General features: G+C 45.9%; 2 protein-coding genes across 11 annotated transcripts in view; both read left to right on the top strand.

The window, feature by feature from the left end:
* The window catches only part of anks1aa (ankyrin repeat and sterile alpha motif domain containing 1Aa), a 63,734-nt gene extending 51,418 nt beyond the window's left edge, over nt 1-12,316 (top strand). For 5 of the 8 annotated variants that reach the window (XM_030362069.1, XM_030362050.1, XM_030362095.1 and 2 more), the window contains 12 exons: nt 1,880-1,978; nt 2,488-2,634; nt 2,747-2,854; nt 3,422-3,595; nt 3,901-4,038; nt 4,157-4,228; nt 4,453-4,539; nt 5,084-5,221; nt 7,051-7,233; nt 7,921-8,007; nt 8,807-8,901; nt 9,565-10,530. In XM_030362069.1, the coding sequence (XP_030217929.1) occupies nt 1,880-1,978; nt 2,488-2,634; nt 2,747-2,854; nt 3,422-3,595; nt 3,901-4,038; nt 4,157-4,228; nt 4,453-4,539; nt 5,084-5,221; nt 7,051-7,233; nt 7,921-8,007; nt 8,807-8,901; nt 9,565-9,601 (1,365 nt within the window). In that variant the 3' untranslated portion in view covers nt 9,602-10,530. The other 3 variants (XM_030362078.1, XM_030362111.1, XM_030362102.1) reach the window with 3 other exon arrangements.
* A 771-nt stretch (nt 12,317-13,087) lies between these two features.
* LOC115547696 (specifically androgen-regulated gene protein) lies at nt 13,088-18,336 on the top strand. Of its 3 annotated transcripts, none has more exons than XM_030362124.1 (4): nt 13,093-13,366; nt 15,173-15,370; nt 16,031-16,214; nt 16,322-18,335. In XM_030362124.1, the coding sequence occupies exons 2-4, from the start codon at nt 15,263-15,265 to the stop codon at nt 18,031-18,033; spliced, it is 2,004 nt and encodes a 667-aa protein (XP_030217984.1). In that variant the 5' UTR covers nt 13,093-13,366; nt 15,173-15,262; the 3' UTR covers nt 18,034-18,335. The 3 variants fall into 3 exon arrangements, with proteins under 3 accessions (XP_030218000.1, XP_030217984.1, XP_030217991.1); XM_030362131.1 differs by having other exon boundaries at nt 13,096-13,366; nt 15,272-15,370; nt 16,322-18,334; XM_030362140.1 differs by lacking the exon at nt 15,173-15,370 and having other exon boundaries at nt 13,088-13,366; nt 16,322-18,336.
* Nucleotides 18,337-18,505: the final 169 nt, after the last annotated feature.

Genomic DNA, 18,505 nt, shown 5'->3' with positions numbered 1-18,505 from the left:
TGGGTAGGTCGCACCTGTGATTACACCAGGGTCTTCTCCTTTGTCTCACTGATGCTACAGTTCTTCCAACGTCTTTGTGATATGATCTTTCTTCATTTACAGTTTTGCTTAACTCTTTCGTTTTTTTATGTAGTCATTCTTCAATTATGCTCTCTTTTGTCTTCTTCATCTTCTTTTTGCCCTTTTCTAATATTGTCATGCTTTTATCTGTGTTTGAATCCTACATTTGTATCTTTTTTTTTAATCCATGCTCCAATTCATAGGCTGTAATTAAAAATCTTTGGACCATTGGTTTATTGCAAGCTGTGAATATCGCTACACAGATTTGTAAAGCTATGGCCTGGCTCAGCACTATCCAAGCAGCTTAATGGTAGCACACACATTCCCTCTTGCACACACGCACACACATGTTCTCTGTCCTTCAGCCCCCATACTATCCTCCATGCTGGGTTTTTCTCTAAAATGTCTGCATGACAAACCGACAGCCAGGTTTGGTCAACAGAGACCCATCCCCTCTTATCCTAACCTCTCTCTCTCTGGAGAATGGGCGTGTTATGGGATTAATCTATCACCTATCATCCATCTGCCCGAGGCGCTGCATTGTGTACCAGAGGCGAAACCTCTGGACGATACCCAAGTATTGTACTCTTTGTTCACTCCACAAAAAAACCTTCATCGGCAAATGTCAAATCTGCTCAGGCCCCGAGAGCGGCCATTAAAGTCACAGCACCACTTACCCTGTGGCAAAGTGATGCCCATGAAGGACGCAGAAACATAAATGGACATGAGTGGAGTTGTTGCTTATGTACCCCCCATGGCTGTAGTAAAGTAACAAACAGGATTGATACCACACCTAGCTAAGCACCCCCCACGTCTGGGGGGGTGCTTAGCGCCGGGCTGACGTAGCGCTGGGCTGTAACCGAGGATGGGTTTGACCCCAACCCCCCCCTCCCCCCCTCACTCAGCAGCCAGCCCTCCCCCCTCCTCAGTGCCAACGCCCCTCATGCACTTGAATCTCAATTCAAGCGATGCATTGAAACGGGCGCAGCCAGGACGGCTTCTCCTCACTCAGAGAGGTAGACTAGCTCAAAGGCTAAATCCATTCTCATTAACCAGTGGTTAATGAGATAACCACCCTGCCTCTCGTCTTCTGCGGGATTCATCCCTACAGGAACAACCTTAAATGTACTATTGTACATTTTATATAGTGCGCCAAGTATATTTGCTAATAGTGGATTTGCATCAACCATATGCAAAACAAATGTCTGCCAAAGCTTTAAAAGAAAACGTTTTTAACGTATGTTTAACTTAATCAGCTGAGTAGATGCAACCTCCTCTGGTTTGATGGGTAGCAGTTTTAAAGTCTCCATGGGTCCGCCTGATATCAACATGGCTCCTGTAAATGTTCCTGGATGTCCTTCAAATATGCGTACATTGGTGTGTAGAGTTTGTATCCTTCTCATCTTAAAGGGCCTCTATATAGGTATTTTTTTCCATTGCAACGCAAACAGGATGTCATTAAACTCAACACATGAAACCTACCCCGGATCTCCCAGACGAAACAGCCTGTAGGGTGATCTGTATTATATCTAAACAGGGACAGTTCTGCCGGTAAAAGTGAAGGAAGTGACGTCCAAGCTCAGACACCACCCCCACTGTCTGTTTATAGCTAACATTTGTTTATGATTATAGCTAACATTGGTTTAGGATTGTTATTGTCTCGAACAACGAATCTTGAACCCCTGTTCCCTCAGTGTGCGGCTGCAGTGCACTTACCATCCAAAGGGAGCAGGAATAAGGAGGCGTCTCTGATTCGTACTTGTAGTCCCTTTAAGTGTATCCTCTGAACCCGGGCTCCTTGTTTTTGATTGTGGTGTAGGGAAGGAATGTGATGGAAGAGCAGGACCTGAGGGAGATTGGAATCACGGATCCCAGCCACAGGCGGAAGATCCTCCACGCAGCTCGCTCCCTACCCAAGGTGAGAGAGCGTCCGTGTGTCGGCCAGATGAACTCTGCTCCCTGTGTGTCTGCTGCTTCCCCCCTTATTACCTCCAGATTATCTCCTTGATATGGCTACATAGCCAATCAATAGAACTCAAGGTAGCCCCCTGACTTCTTCTGTTATATTGTATAACAAAAGCCCCCTCCCATACAACAGAGTCCTAGTCCCACCAAACCAGAAATTATTAGACCGATGTATGTTAGAAAATAATGCAATATTATTATAAAGAAATAGCTTGCAATATGGAATTATGCATAGATGTTTACTGATACAAAAGAGAATGCACTTTCAAGAATAGTGACATTTAATAAAAAAAATTGTAAAGTATAAAAAAAAATCTCTCTTTCTCTATAAAGTTTACCAATAGTTCTGCAACCACCAGCAGCATACTATTATGTCAAACCATTTATCTTTTAAAACTGAACCTAATATGTGGCCTGTCCTCATCGTCCTCCCCGTTGACCGGCTGTGTCCGCCCCCTACAGGTGAAGGCGCTGGGCTGTGACGGCAACACGTCCCTGTCTGCCTGGCTGGACAGCCTGGGTCTGCAGGAGTACCTGCACAACTTCCTGGCCAGCGGATACCGAACACTGGAGTGTGTCAAGACCCTGTGGGAGCTGGAGATTGTCAATGTGAGTGTGAGCGTGTGGCGCGCACACACAGACGCTCGCTCACTCAAAGGACACTACAAGGCCCCCTGGTGTCATAATAACTTATTTTATGATGCATAATCTTCGCCTCCAGGTACTGAAGATCGCCTTGCTAGGACACAGGAAACGCATCATCGCCTCGCTAGCAGAGAGACCCTATGAGGAGCCTCCGGTCAAACCGCCTCGTCTCTCTCAGATCAGGGTAAGGAAAGGCTTTACGTTGCAAGTGGTCCTTCGCTCTATTTATTTTTACTTTAAAAACCAAAGTTAGAAAGAGAAAGTCCTAGTGAGGCTAAAATCGATTCTCTGCTTCCACAGTTCACAATTCCTTATGAGTAAGGTTGACTCATGAATCCATTTTTCTTAAGATTATGCCAGAAACATCAATGTAAATAGTGGAACCATATTAAATGTACTATTGTACATTTATTATAGTGTGCTATAGTATATTTGCCAGTAGTGGATTTGCATCAACCATATGCAAAGTTCATTTGCCCAGGGACTACAGGTGGAAAATAGCAATCTGCTATATCCTGGCACATTGTATATCCTCTTGTTGTACAAGATTAACATAATTTTGTGCACTGTACCCATCTTGAAAAATAAAAAGAATAGCTTTGGCTAAAAAATTATTTGTCAGCCAAAGCTATATTCCTAAACTGTGGCTCCACAAAGTGTCCCTAATAATAAAGTGTATCTACAGCCCCATTGTTCCCCACTGGGGGGTCATTCCACATACCGTCCTCACTCCTCTCTCTCCCCCTCCCAGTGTCAGGACCTGCCCAGCTCGCTAAGCTCCTCCCCTCTGACTCACCTGGACTCCTACGCCGGGGGGCGCTCCATGGACCTGCTTCTGCCCCTGCCCGAGTCCGGGAGGAAGAAGAGCGCCGACCTGGACCACGAGGCCGGCCAGCGGGCCCGCAGCGAGAGGCACAGGACCCACGTAGGTCCCCCCGCCCTGGGGCTCCTCTTAAGAGATCCTCCCGAAACAAAACCGATCCACTTCATTTAGCGTCGGAAAATTGTGTCCTGATGTATTGAATGTATGATCCATGCAGCTCAAAGCATAACTGGAATACAGACCCAAAACTATAATCATATATACTTGAAATTAATTTGGAATTGTTAATGCTGTCTCAACTTGTTTCCACTGTAGTGGTTATTATTTGAATATATTTGCCTGGAGCCTTACGATGAAACAAACGTGGTCTGAGCCTGTGGATGTTTCCTTCCACATCCGGCCAGCAGGAGCGGAACGAGGATCGCTACAGGGAGCCCCGTCTGACCCTGCGCCCCCCCAGCCAGGCCGCCCCCTACGCTCCGGTCCAGAACTGGCATCACCAACCCGAGAAACTCATCTTTGAGTCCTGCGGCTACGAGGCAAATGTATGTGCTGCGGAAGGGCCCCTGTTGATGCGGTGCTCATCCTCCTTCCTGTGGATAGTTCCCTTGTGCTCCTCTTATGTTCTGTCTGTCTGTCTGTCTGTCCTTCCTTCCCTTGCAGTACTTGGGCTCCATGCTGATCAAGGAGCTGCGGGGCACTGAGTCCACGCAGGACGCTTGTGCCAAAATGAGGGTACGGTCAAGTGCTATTATCTGTGTAGATGTTTTTATGGGTAGGATAGGGAAGGGGTTGAACGAGAGAGGGGATGACATGTCGCATGGGATGGAGTTTAACCTGGGTTGCTGCAAGGCGTGTTGCACGCCTCTGAGCCTGACGGTTGAGCCTGAGCTTTGCATTAAGGCGAAAACATCGGAGAACTGACTGGCCTGTTTCTGTCGTTCTCCTTCTCTATGCAGAGATCGACGGAACAGATGAGGAAGGTGCCGACCATCGTCCTCTCCATCACCTACAAGGGGGTGAAGTTCATCGACGCAGCCAATAAGGTTCGACCCCTTGACAGTTTCCCAGGGAATCCCAAAGCGGATTTATAAGCCAAGATAGACTGTACAAGGGAAATTTGTGTTCCCCTTTTACACGATGTGCAAATATAAAGGCAGAGCCTTTATCTGCCGTGGTTTGTTTTAAGTACATTCTTTATTTTCTGTGTTACTTCCTTCTGGTAAAAGGCAGTCGTCAATGGCTAACTGTTGGTTCAGGCCGGGCCGGTTTGAACGGGAGCTCTTCCCTTAATGGGTTTGGCATCGTAAAAGGGGGATTGTAATTATCTGTGTGCTTCCACCTCTCCTACACTGTGATTAAAACCACAAGGACACTGTTTCTTCACCTCCTTCCTTATTGCCAAGGTCACTTCAATCTCAATAAATAATGTACATTAATATATTCCACTAAATAGATTTAAGAAGAGGAATTAGAAGTTGTTCTTGGCAACCTTTCAAATATGATAATGATTTGTGTGATTGGCAGGCAATCTTTCAAATTGCGTCTGTTATCACATGGTCTTGTCCTCAAATGACTTCTTCTGCGCAGAACATCATCGCGGAGCACGAGATCCGGAACATCTCATGCGCGGCCCAGGACCCAGAGGACCTGTGCACGTTCGCCTACATCACCAAGGACCTGCAGACCAGCCACCACTACTGCCACGTGTTCAGCACCGTGGACGTGGTGAGCACCTGCCCCCCGCTATGTCCACGTCCCCTTGGGCTCCAGGCCCACAGGGAAGCACCCCTGTTTCCCTTCAGGACTGAGTCACACCTAGGGCCCCAACATAGCCGCTGATGCCACCTTCACTTTCATTTTAGAGACCTAGCTGGTGTACGTAATCGACCTTAAGGTGCTAAGTGTAGAATTTGAATATGCATTAATCAGTTTGCAATTTAACTAAAAGTTACGACATTCCCCCACTCTCTCCGTTGTGTGGTATGTGTATATAAATATATATATATTTTTTTTTTCTAACATTATATTTGAACTGGTACAGTTTTGCTGGGGAGAAAGAAGCAAGTGACCTTTTAGTTTTTTCGTACCCAACTCTTTTTTTTTAATTTCTGCAATGTTTATTTAATAATTATTACTTACACTAGTTTTTGATTGATTCTTACACATAGGCTTCTCTTGTTGTCCCAAGTGCCTTAATGCTTTATGGGCTGATGATTAGCCTGTACTGCTACCTTCTAGTCGTTCATGCGTCAGTAAGGCAAGGCAAGGCAAGGCAAGGCAAGGCAACTTTATTTACACAAGGCAGACTCAAAGTGCTTCACATATAAACAGTGTCATACAATTAAATTAAATAATAGGTAAGTAAATGAAAAACATATGCAAAAAATAGAAAGTTAAAAAGGCATTTTAGTATTAAAATAGAAAATAAAGGCAAAGTTATTTAGCAGAAAGCTATAGCAAACATAAAAAAAAAAAAAGAGTCTGGCTGTGTTTGACTAGCCCAGCCTGATGAGCCTGCTTATCTGCTGCATACACTTGAGTCATCCAGAGTAGGTATGTTCTGATTTCCTTCTTCCTCATCCCAGGGAATAATATCATGATTCCTACATATATTAACTACTGGATAACACAAAGATGGCTTAACACAGGATATTGGTGCTCAGATGGGGTAACATGTGTGTGTGGTCCGATGCTGGACCACACACATGGCTTGCCTACCTGGTAAGCCAATCAGGGGGGACCCCACCCATACATAAAACCAATCAATACACAACCGAAACACGAATACAGTTGCACAAAGGGAAATGAATAGAGACATTGACACAAACGGCAACACAAACAAAGCTCTGTGGGTTATACTACACACACACTGTTGGCGGGGGTTAACCAGTTTTACCCAGTGCAGTGTTTTGACTGCAGTGGGCTTGGGTCTTTCATTAGAGGGGAAGGGAAACACTGGGTTTAATCCACGTTTGATTTGTTTTGCCATCCTGCATCCGGCATTGTTTATCATTATTAGGCTAATGATGCCATTGCTAGTTAGCTAGCACCTGACATCACTGCGAACATATCACACAGAAATACTTCAAAGATATCCTATGGGAGGAGGATATCCTATGAATTTCGAAAAGGATGTTCTTTCCATTTCCTGTCAGGAATAGGATGACTTGGTAACACCCTAGTTTCACTAACATCATCTTTAAGTCTGGAATGGCAGTGCGGACCAAAGGTGTTTTGTGTGTGTCGGTGTTGTGTGCGTGTGCGTGTGCCTGTCCACTGGGCTGAAGCTCCTACTTAGAATTCTTTGAGCCAGTTTGTGTTTATTTACAGCAACACAACCAAGCGGCAACGTCAACAGAGGGCTGCCATGTGTTTAATATTTTCCAACATAGAGAAACACTGATAAAAACCAACGCAAAATAGCAGATTTTAACTGTGTGTTGATAGGCATAATAAGTCGTCCTCTCGTCCTTCCGTTATGTGGCCTCACTGCAGACAAACCTAAAGAATTGCAGCTACTGACAACGACACACCTCTCTCCCGCCCTCTTTCAGAACCTGACCTATGAGATTATACTGACGCTGGGACAGGCGTTCGAGGTGGCCTATCAGCTGGCTCTTCAGGCCCAGAGGGCAAAGCAGCACCACAGAGTTCCAGTGGGCCCCGGGTCAGAGGTCATTGACACCACGTCGAGCCGGCCCGTACCTAAACCACGAGGAAGTGTGCGGAAATCAGGGGTGAGCCCACCAGACCACAGTACAGAAGATATAAATGTGTATTATAAATCCGTCTTGTCGATAAAACAAGCCGAATAATTCTGAAAAGGATCCAGAATTTACACATTTTGGATGAGAATCAAATATAACATCATCAAATAAAGTGTTGGCTTGGATTTCATTGTAATTGTGTAATGTATCCAGATCTTTAAGCTATTATCTCTAAATCGTCAGGAGAGCAGAGAAACTAGATCATAACTCCAAATATAATCAGATTACCGGGATTTTTGACGCCTTTCTTGCAAAAGATTCAGCTGGGCTGGATCTGTTTAGAAAATCACTCGACCGTCTCTTTCCTCCTAGTCCTTCCATCCTGTCTGTCTGTCTGTCTGTCTGTCTGTCTGTCTGTCTGTCTGTCTGTCTGTCTGTCTGTCTGTCTGTCTGTCTGTCTGCCTGTCTTCCTGTCTTCCTGTCTTCCAGTCATCCAGTCATCCTGTCATCCTGTCATCCTGTCATCCTGTCTTCCTTTCCATCCCTCCAAGCTGCTTTTCTACACAATGTTCCTCCAACCGGTGTCTGCATTTTCAGCCCTTCACGTCTCTAGACTTGTTGTCATTCTGTTGTCTTTTCTCTGCTCACTCCCTGCATCTTATCTATGTCTGTCGTGGTGTCCTCTTCCTCCTCTTCCTCCTCCTCCACCCCCACCAGGACTCTCCACCTCTGGACAGTCGTTGCTGTGTCTGTTACACCTGCACCCCCCTTCGCCCCTCCTTACCACCACTGCCTGACTCCCAGGTGCTGATCTATTCACCTGCTTGCACCCGGGTCGCTTCGTATTTACCTTATTTCCCCCCCCCCCCCCCCCCCCCCGCTCTCTCACTTTCTCCCTACACTGGTGTTGTTAATGCCAAAAGGGGATAGCTTGTTTGAATGGGCTTGGTCTTATATGGCAGGGGCACTTCTTATACGAAATAAATTTCACCACTAGGGGTTGTCGTGAGTCCACTCATACAAATGAGTAGACTCTCAACACCCCCTCTAGTGGCGGGATCTTTTTTTGTTATATATCCTTTCGTTTTCATAATGCGACCTGGGTTCTCTTCTTTGACTTCATCTGAACGCCATTTTACGTTAAATTCATGTGCTTGTGTTAACATCATTTTTGGGGTGCTTTTACCTACACTATATGCTTTTAAAAAAGCGAGTCAAAGTTAGTTATGAGACAGTTCTTGAGTCTATGCAGAGAAATTTGAACTTATTCCAACCACTCACTAACTCGATCCAGTAAAACCAGTGTCAGGTTGTCACGCACAAGCTGATTTAAAGGACACTCGAGTAAAACAAGTTAAACTTGATTCTAACTTACCAGGCATGTCACCATTCTGAGTTTAACGATATTCCTCTTGACTGTTTACTCCCAAGACTCGTTCACTCGTCCATTTCAAATAAAAGGAATATAATGTGCCGAGTACAAAGTGCATGTGTGACTAAGCCTCTGCTCAATTTGAACTATAAGTTCATCACGTGTGGCGTTATGGATGTGTATTACAGTACGGCATGTCTTTAACCTGTCCCTCTGTCTCTGTGCCCAAAGGGGGACGGGGTGGAGCGGGAGACGGACGGCCAGTCCCAGGGCAGCGCCACCTGGCTGGTGGACCCCAAGGACGCCAAACGCACTATCAGCACTAAGTACGAGACCACCATCTTCTGAGGGACCCTTTCCCCCTCCTAACCTTTAAAACCCTGCGGGCCACCTTCGACCAACTCCCCCTCCTCCTCCTCCTCTCCCCTCCTCCTCCCTCCCCTCCTCCTCCTCCTCCTCCTCCTCCTCCTCCTCCTCCTCCTCCTCCTGTGTGCCTTTCACTGTGACTCCGCTCCTTTTCCCTGCGGGCTGGAACACTTGTCCTCACCTGTCACTCACCCCAACCTTAACCACCACCCTGCCCTCCCCCCGCCTTCCTCTTGTCCTCACACTGTCCAATGCCACCGCTGCCACCACCCCTGCTGGACCCCGCCAAGAGAGAAAGATCCCACCTTGTCCCCCCTGCGCTAGCCCACACCCGGTCTCACCCGTAACTGGATTTTCTTCCCCCCCTGTTGCTCACCGCTTGAGGCGCTACGCCGCCGCACCTTCCCAGTGTGACTCCTCCGCTAATGGCAATAACTGTCCTCTGCTGGTTAGCATGCACTAACCCCCGACTCCCCTCTCTTCGCCCCGCGCCTCTACTCTGCCCCGGCTTCCACCCTTTCCATAGAATATATATTCTTCATATTTTGATTTCCTCCCTCTGTTGAGTGTGTTTTACGTTTCTCTTGTTTCCTTACCGTTTGATTCCGTGTTCTTCTTCGTAGCACTCCTCCTGCTTCCAATAGGCGACGACAGCTCTGAAGGATTTGGTTTCCTTGTTCCGTTCCTTCTGGCCTTCTTTCGACCCCCCACTCCAGTGTTGAGAAAGCAAATGGCATTGAGATCCGTGTCTATGATGAACTGGTCCAGCCTGGTCCTGGGAGGGCATGTTTCCTTGGTCAAAAACCGGGGTGAAACGCCTCCTCTTTTCGTCTTTCCTCCTCTATGCATCATTTGGACGTCCATTTGGCAGCCATTTTGGCTGCGGTGACCTCTAGAAGTGTGGGGCAGACAAGGCTCGGTAGAAGACGGTATCTGGAGAGGGAGAGGGGCTGCTCTCGTTCAGAATACGCCCAAGTTCTGAGGTTGCACTTCCAAAGAGGACACATTGCTAACACTGTGATGGAGGTGCAGGGAATCGCCCGCTGGGCCCAATGCTGTGGAGTGATGAGATGCGACAGGACAACACGGAGACTCACACTGGGGGAGAGAGAGATAAAGGGGGAGAGAGAGAGAGCAGACGAGTGCATGTTGTAAACCATTTCCAAACCTGTGTTGCCAAAACCGTCTAAGACTGCATGCCTTTCTCTGGCCGTCTAACCAGGCCGTACCATAACTTGAACACGCATCCTTTTTGTGTTTAATTCGTATTTGTTTCTAGAGTGTACAACAATCTAAGCACTTTTTTCCCTGAAATATTTCGAAATGCTTCCATCTTTATTCTTCTTCTGTCCTTTCTTATTTTACTTAACCATGAGAAATGCCTTATTGTGTTGATTCTGTTGCCAATACCGTTTTTTTTTTTTTTTCTATGATCTGAAGTTAATATTCTACTTGGTTAAAAAAAGACAGTGAATCATCACCTGGAAAACCCCTCAATAACGTGTACTGTGTAAGTCTGTGTTTTTCCACGGTTTGTTTTTGTTTTAACCCTACTGCTTTGTGTACATGTTCCCCCCCCCCCCCTTCCTTTTTAGCTAAACACCTTGGCCAAACTACCAGCCAGTGTAAGAAGACAGGGGTGCGCCACAGTGCATTGTGGGTAGGGTGTTTCAAATGGAAAAGTGACCCACTTTCCCTGCAGCCGATCGCAACATCGTCTTGTGGGCCATGCCTCCAAACCACAGCATGAGCCAGGAGGGGTCAAGGAAACGCACCTGGGAGGAGGGGCCCTCTCACGGGCCCTTCACCCACTGACTTGAACTGTGCTTCATTGGGTCTCTTTAGGGGTCTATCAGAGTGTCATCCATGTTTCTCGTATCAAACTAACTTAAATATCCATTCCATGAGCAATGGTGGCTCTTGGTCGAGCAGCCCTATATACTCTGTCGTTCTTTTGTCTTTCGGCTCTCCTATTTTAGCTCATGTTTACTCCTTAAAGTAAGGTATTGGTCCGAAAGTCTCTGTGTTGGGAAAAAACGAACAAGCAAACGCAGCAGAGGCTTGTCCTTTTCTATTATTCTTTTGTCCACGCTGGTTATTTTGGTTTGTTTTAAGGGAACAGTTAAAAAACTAACACTGAAATGTGAGAGGCTAAACTCGGAGGTACACCTGTCTCTTCGTATGAACGACATGTCCAACTGTTGTAGCTCATCCTAACTGCCAACTCGTCGTCTGGCCTTCTAATAAGCAGCTACGAGAGGGTGAAACACAATACTACGGTACTAACTGGTTTTTAATGACAGCGGGCATCATTTTTAATTCATTTTGTTTTTAGCTGTCTGTGTCAGACGAGGATCCTTCCTGAGGCTGGGAACTGGGTCAGGAAGGATTGGCGATAACTTCTCCCCCCCGCCAGCCCTTTTGTTTACTGCATCTGAACCCATTTGATTCATCAAACCTGCCGTGCAGCCTGGTACCTCCTTTAGACTCTGTTTTGTTTCTTTTTAGCTGCAGAACAATGGAGGCACTGCATGCGTCTCCCATCTGCCTCAGTGTGTGGACTGGTAGCGGCACTATTTGATCAGCTGTGTGTATATGGGTACCTAAAGGTAAATCAGGTCGTTAGGATGGAACGGTTGTAGATGTGATTCTCTGGTACATTGTCTGCTGCTGCTCGGTGTGTACGTGGGCGTCTTCAGCCCCTCCCCCCGTATAGGGTCCCCAATAAGCTTTTGCACATCGCTAAGGATTTAGAATAGGGACTAATCAGATATTAATAATAATGATGATGAAAATAATAATAATGACGATGGTTACGAGGAGAATGACGTTGTGCATATGGTTCTAGCAGTTTGTATTTTGATACTTGAATGATTTTTCTTTTATAGATATCTATATATATGTATGTATGTATGTATGTATGTATGTATTTTTTGACATGTTTGTCAAGAGAGAGAAAAAGGACTACACGGTTCTACATATCATTAATAAAAAGCCTGTGATTAAAAAAAAGACTAGGAATAATGACTCAGAGGAGGGACCTGACATAAATATATCTACATATATATATGTATATATATCTGTGTATATATATATTTATGTGTGTGTGTATATATGTATGTGTATGTATATATATGGATCTGTGTATGTGTATATATATATATATGTATGTATATATATGTATACATTATTATATTAGTGTATGTATGTATATATATATATATGTATGCATAAATATGTGTATATATACATGTATGTATACATAAATACACATAAGAGAAGATTGTAAATAATCTTGGGTCTTTTTTTTATGGTTATTATTTTTCATAAGTGTACGACTAATAAATGGCGAAATCTGAATGATGCCGATGATCATTTTGTCTTTTGTCATTTGCTAAATATTAGATATTTACGTACAAGCAATGGCCCATGCAGGCCCGGAGGCAGGCCCTGTAGCCCCGGTCCTAGTCACAGCACCGGGTCACACAAACGACAATGGTATGGTACAACTCTGGGAAGCGGATACAAGCCCTTTTGTCTCATTAAACTGGCTGTTGGACCCAGGCCAGGCTGCGATAGCGGCTTGTACACATAGCTACAACTAACAAAGATTGATGATAAATGATAAGGTAGCCTGAGCCTGAAGACTAAACGCTCTTAAGATGTAGTTCCATGCATTCGTTGTGATTGATCCTGCTGAGTGTAGGCCGACTGGGACCGTGTCATTGATCATACAGTATGTCTATATTCTCACACCTACGTTTTCCTATGTAGCTGGCCCTGACACCATACTCCTTTTTCTTGGCTTGGCGTTGTGAGTGTGTATGCACTGGAGATGAACAGTCGTAAACAAATTGATTTGAGTTAGTCAAAGTCATTGTCAGCCCAACATAGAACAGGTTTAGCAAAGAGGACCTTAGCGTTTTATTTGGTTGTTTTTGCGGTGCCGCCCTGTTTGGTTCTTTTGTGTGTGTTACTGCACTATACTGTGAGAGAGCAATGAAGAGGTATCCAAATATCTTAATTGTACTGTAATACAATCTATTATTATTTAAAGAATGGATGTCCTTATAAAGAGATGAGTCCTTATAGAGAGATTTCAATATGACATTCATTTGATATTCTTTAGTTTATATTATTATTATTATTTTTTATATTTTGAATAGGCTACAGATGGGCCTTGCCACTGAGAAACCGCGGGTGGTTTAGGAAGTGGGTGATCAAATGTTCTCTGATTGGCTGAGACGCTCTTGGTATGGTAATTTGCTCACCTGGCTGGGATCGACCACCTGGGCCCCGCCCCTTCATTTAAATAAGGGCAGGACATGACAGCAGAGACAGGTGCTTATTCGGATCTCAATGGACTACGCGACCTGATGTCTACGTTTTATCCGATGTGGCGTTAACTTAAGTCAACTCTCCATGGTGAGTTCTTTATCTGTTATTTATACATTTGAGCAGCGCTTCTGTCGACCACCATGTAGGACGGATCGAGTGTGTGTGTGTGTGTGTGTGTGTGTGTGTGTGTGTGTGTGTGTGTGTGTGTGTGTGCGTGTGCGTGTGTGCGATATCTAGATGGAGATTGCCTTAGGCCTGTTATAATTACTTTATTTAATTTGTGTGTTAAACGCCGTGAGATAAGAAGCTGGATGATTGAAATTAATAAATGAATTCAAATCTTTGTGCATGATCTGTTGACTGGTAGCCAGCCATTGAAGATAATGTCCAGCTAAATAGCCTATGAATAGGCTATTGCTGCGTATCTGCTCTCTAGAAAGATTGCCTTACGTGTTCCGCGGTACTCTTTGTTTACTGTTAATTATTAAACCCGCTTTTGGATATGCCTACACACTAATTATTGACCTGGTTATAGTACTCACAGATGTTCCCAAAGTGAATAATGCGTAGGATCCATACTCGTTGTAGGATTTGCTCCATTGGACCTTACCCTACATTTACCTTATTATCGGACCTTGAGCTGACCGGCGACGATACATTGAGTTGATGGAGCTAAATATATAAAATACTAAAACAAAAAGCGATCGAAGCAGGCAAAGGAACATTCCTGTGGCCATTAAATCCTGTGTGAGCGATGGATGGAGCAGCCCTGGGAAGGTGTTGGCTGAACACGTCCCACAGGCTAAACTCACAGAGTAGGCTACAGACAGAGTAATGAACGCGACTATTGACATCGTAATAGGGCGTTCCGTGGAAAGTGCTGTCGTTGCTGTTGTTGTCCTAACAAAGTCCGATGTGGATGATCAAATCATCAGGACAGGCCACCTTTAAGGCGTCAGTGTCTACATGTCAACAGGCCCACATGATTTAGTTGTTTTCTGGAATCCATGGGTAATGTTGTTAAAGAAAGCATTACATCATCGGTTATAGCCGATGATGGGGTCAATTGATAAAATGTAGGCTATAGGTTTAGGTATAGGTTTATTTACATATATGTGGATTGTTATGTACATTAAACAGATATCTTACTTGATTGATTGATGATGATTTCACAGAGGGACGTACATCTCTGATTATGTGAGATGTCACCACAGCATTTGTTTGGCCCAGCATGCTTTACATAAAGGTGCAATATCATAATAGGCATCCAAATCAACATGAGAGGGACTACATTTCAAAAAAGCTGTGTACAACTACACTATAATTTAGCTATTTCCAGTAGTACGCAAGTCTATTCAATAAAAAGGTCAGCTTAATGCGTGGTTCCAGACAGGTTATGATGAATAAGCAATACAACAGGTTGTAAAGTATTCTGTGATGGGAATGAGCAGAGGTGTGACCCGTGTTTATACAACAACGCCTACAAAACGTGATACATAGCGAGGCGTCCCGGGACCTTGAAAGGGAGAGTGCAGGGTTTGAGGGCGGAAGGGAACAGGTATCTCGTGTTAGCCCATGGCTCTCCCACTGTCCCGCCCGGGGAGGGGGCCACGCTCTGCACGGGGCTGCGCTCTGCGCTGGGCCCCCACAGGCATGCGTTTGTGACCGCACAACAAGCGAGCAGTGTTGTACTGAAAGGTTACACCCAGTATCAAATGTTACGGTCCATGATGCGTGACATGATAGCCAAATGCCTGTCCCTACACAATGAATAGTGAGGCAACAGGTGTTTTGTGTGTTTCTTTTTACTATTTACATAATAACTTGTTTTGTTGTCAGACACTGAGGTGCAATGAAATTGATTCCAGTTCTGTGTTGTCGTTTTTGTCATAGGTTGATGGTCTGTTTTGCACTTAGTGGTGATATTTAGACAAGAGGCCCCTGGAGCTCCGGGGCCTGCCCTAATCGTTTTCTCTCTGTGCGATGCCTAAGAGTGACACGTGGCCCGGCAGCGTTGCCCCAGAACCTTCCAGCAGTAATATGGACAGCGCTGGAAGCTGTGACAGCGTGATCAGCACCAACTCTGGCTTTGTGAGTGTTGCTGAACAGTGAAACATTTAAGAAGAGAGGGAACAACTTGTGGCATTGGACCACTGGTGGGATCGAACCCTGTTCACTACAAGGCAAATGCATATATGGTCAGCACACTAGAGGGTTTAGCAACCTTACTGCCCCAAAAATGATTGATATTTAGATTAATCTACTGCTGACACGTCAACTGTTAAGAAATTAACAATTGATGTGCATTATGACAGTCATATTCACTATTTTGGATTTAGTTTATTTATCTTCCAGAAATGTACATGCAATTTGAAAAACTGTTACCCTCAATATGTGTTAAACATAGTAAAATGTATTCAATATAAACTGTAGTGGAAGCTTAAAGTAGATATGTGTGTCTCTTAATGAGACCTGATGGATATGTTTTTGAAATGAAGAGTCGATGTCCATGTGAAGTTTTTTAAATTTCCCATGCTGCAGTCAGCCTCACAGTGACTGCAGTGAGTTGCCATTGCTGGCAAGGAGAGCTTGACCCATTTCTCAGGCCTAACCTTGGCAACAATATAGCCCCAAATGGTTTAAAGTGGGCTTTTATAATAATTTGGCCTTTGTAGTGTTCCTGTATCAGTGTAGGAACTGTTCCAGTCCACCTCTCCCTAACTAGTCATGTTTTGTCTTTTGGGGAGACAGAGTGTGGACAGTCTGCAGCACCTGTCTGCCGCGGAGAGGGAGTGTCTTATGTATCTGGAGGAAACAATTGACTCTCTGGACGTGGATGAAGACAGTGGACTGTCCAATGACGAGCCAGAAACTTCCCATCAGGCTGCAGCTATAGCCGTCCACCCCTCAAAAGCTGCGGATCAGAGCGGAGAAGGTATTATGGTTAACTCTGCAACTCATTTATATGTGATCAACTTCGCTGATACTTTCATTTTATATGCCGGCAAAATGAAACACTAACTTAATGCTTTGTTGTTTTAGACTCTGAAAGGGACCAGGGCAGACCTGTCCATCATGGGGTGCCCACAACCCTTCCCCTGTCCAACGGTTTTGGGAACCTCCCACAGATGGCCCCGGCAGACGTCCATGAACCTAAAACCCCTGAGGTGTCAAACAACTCAAACACTCCGTTGGAAACAGAAACAGGAGAATTGGAAACATCTAAGTTACACTGTGAGGTACAAGGAATTGACTCCGCAACCGACTCATTGGCTCCGCAAGCACAGATGTTAGCTTCAGCGGCAGATGGGAACTGTGACCTGTGTGCCCCCTCGGACACTAAGCTTGAGCCCAATCAGTCCAGCCCTCAGCCTGAGACTGAGCTGATTTTGATCCCCCCTCCGTCTGACTTCATGGATGAACCAGGGCCTGAGCCACAATCATGGCCACAGCCACAACCAGGGCCAGAGCCACAACCAGAGCCTGAACAACAATCAGGGCCTGAGCCACAACCAGAGCCTGAACCACAATCAGGGCCTGAGCCACAACCAGAGCCTGAACCACAATCAGGGCCAGAGCCACAACTAGAGCCTGAACCACAATCCGGGCCTGAGCCACAACCAGAGGCTGAACCACAATCAGGGCCTGAGCCACAACCAGAGCCTGAACCACAATCAGGGCCTGAGCCACAACCAGAGGAGCGCCCGGATCCTACCGTATCCGTGGAGACGCCTGTCAGAAGACAGCACGTCGATGTGGAGGAGCTCCGTAAGAGAGCCTCCAGCAAGAGAGCTCCTGTGAGCTCCGATGTCGTCCATCCACCGGTCCCCCACCTGGCTGTGGCAGAAGTGCCTGAGACTCCCAGTGCACCCCACTCCCAGACGGTTACCACAGCCAACCTTCTCCCTGAACATCTTGAGCCCAAGAGCCCACCTGCTGTGGCCCCAAAGCCCAAGAAACTTCCTTCAAACATCATCTTCAAGTCCCAGAAGCCTTTTGCCGATAGTAACTTCTCCCCACCTGCCAGTGACAGGATGCTGTCGGAAGGCCAGAAGATCCGCATGGAAGCGCTCAGAAAGCTTGGTCTCCTCAAAGCCGAAGACGCAGACTTAGATCCACGCCTGAGTCTGCCTACTAGTTCCCACTCCAGGAGGTCTTGGGCTGCCCCCTTGTCTCCAGCAGCTCGGCAAACTCCCCCATCACCTTCGATTCGAACGCCATCGCCTACCGTTTCCACCGTCCCAGTGCCCCCTCCCTGGGCCGAGGTTTCCACACAGGCCAACGCGGCTTTGACGCCGGCAGCTCTGGCCAAAGATATTCTCCCAGTTCCTTCTGCTTTCAGTGACACCGGTGAACCACCGTCCCTATATCACAGCCAGGAAGCATCTCCCGCTAAGATCATTATCTCAGCGCCCACCGTTAACACCGGTGTCAAATCTGCCACCCTTGCACACTCGGGAACAGGCTTGAGTAGCCTCAAGCCAAGCCTCGGCGTGCTGCGTAACGGCCGCCCCCGCCCCGCCTCTCTGGGCTCCGGGAAGGACTTTTCTCATGTCAAGGTGGAGGCGTTAGCGCCCAACGCTAAGGATGCTAGCACCAGGAGGTCCACCCCGGTCGCCCCTGTCTCGCAGAACGCTGGAGAGTCCACGGGAGTGCCTCGCTACCACGGGGTCAGCGTGGTCATCTGCCCCCGCGCGGAAAACGACGAGGGCCGACGCCATGCCCTCAAGAAGCTTGGTCTACTGAAGGACTAGCCGCCGCCTGGACCCATTTTACCGTCTTTTGTTCTGGGCTCTCTGCCCCATTCGAAGGACCTCAGATGGTGATTGGCTAGGTGAGCAAAGCAGATGTACAGTCTCTGCTGTGTCGTGTAACTTTATTGTTGTGTTAAATGGTCTTTTCAAGTGTAACCGTACTATCATGGTTACTTGATTTCTCTTGTTTTATTTTTCTTAGAATAGAAGCAAGGGCATTTTTTTTTACATTTTTATCAATTCAAATGCATCCAACTTCTTCTGGAGCTCTGTACTATATATATATATATATATATATATATATATATATATATATATATATATATATATATATATATATATATATATATATATATAGACACACAGGTCCAGAAGAATTGGCTTATACAGTAGTAGCTTAGTAGCTTATACCAGATATAAGCTACTATATACATAGTAGCTTATATCTGGTCCAATGCAACTTTGTTTTTTT

This window comes from Gadus morhua, chromosome 1, assembly GCF_902167405.1.
Source record: "Gadus morhua chromosome 1, gadMor3.0, whole genome shotgun sequence".
Classification (NCBI taxonomy): Eukaryota; Metazoa; Chordata; class Actinopteri; order Gadiformes; family Gadidae; genus Gadus; species Gadus morhua.
This window is presented reverse-complemented; position numbering and strand designations above follow the sequence as displayed.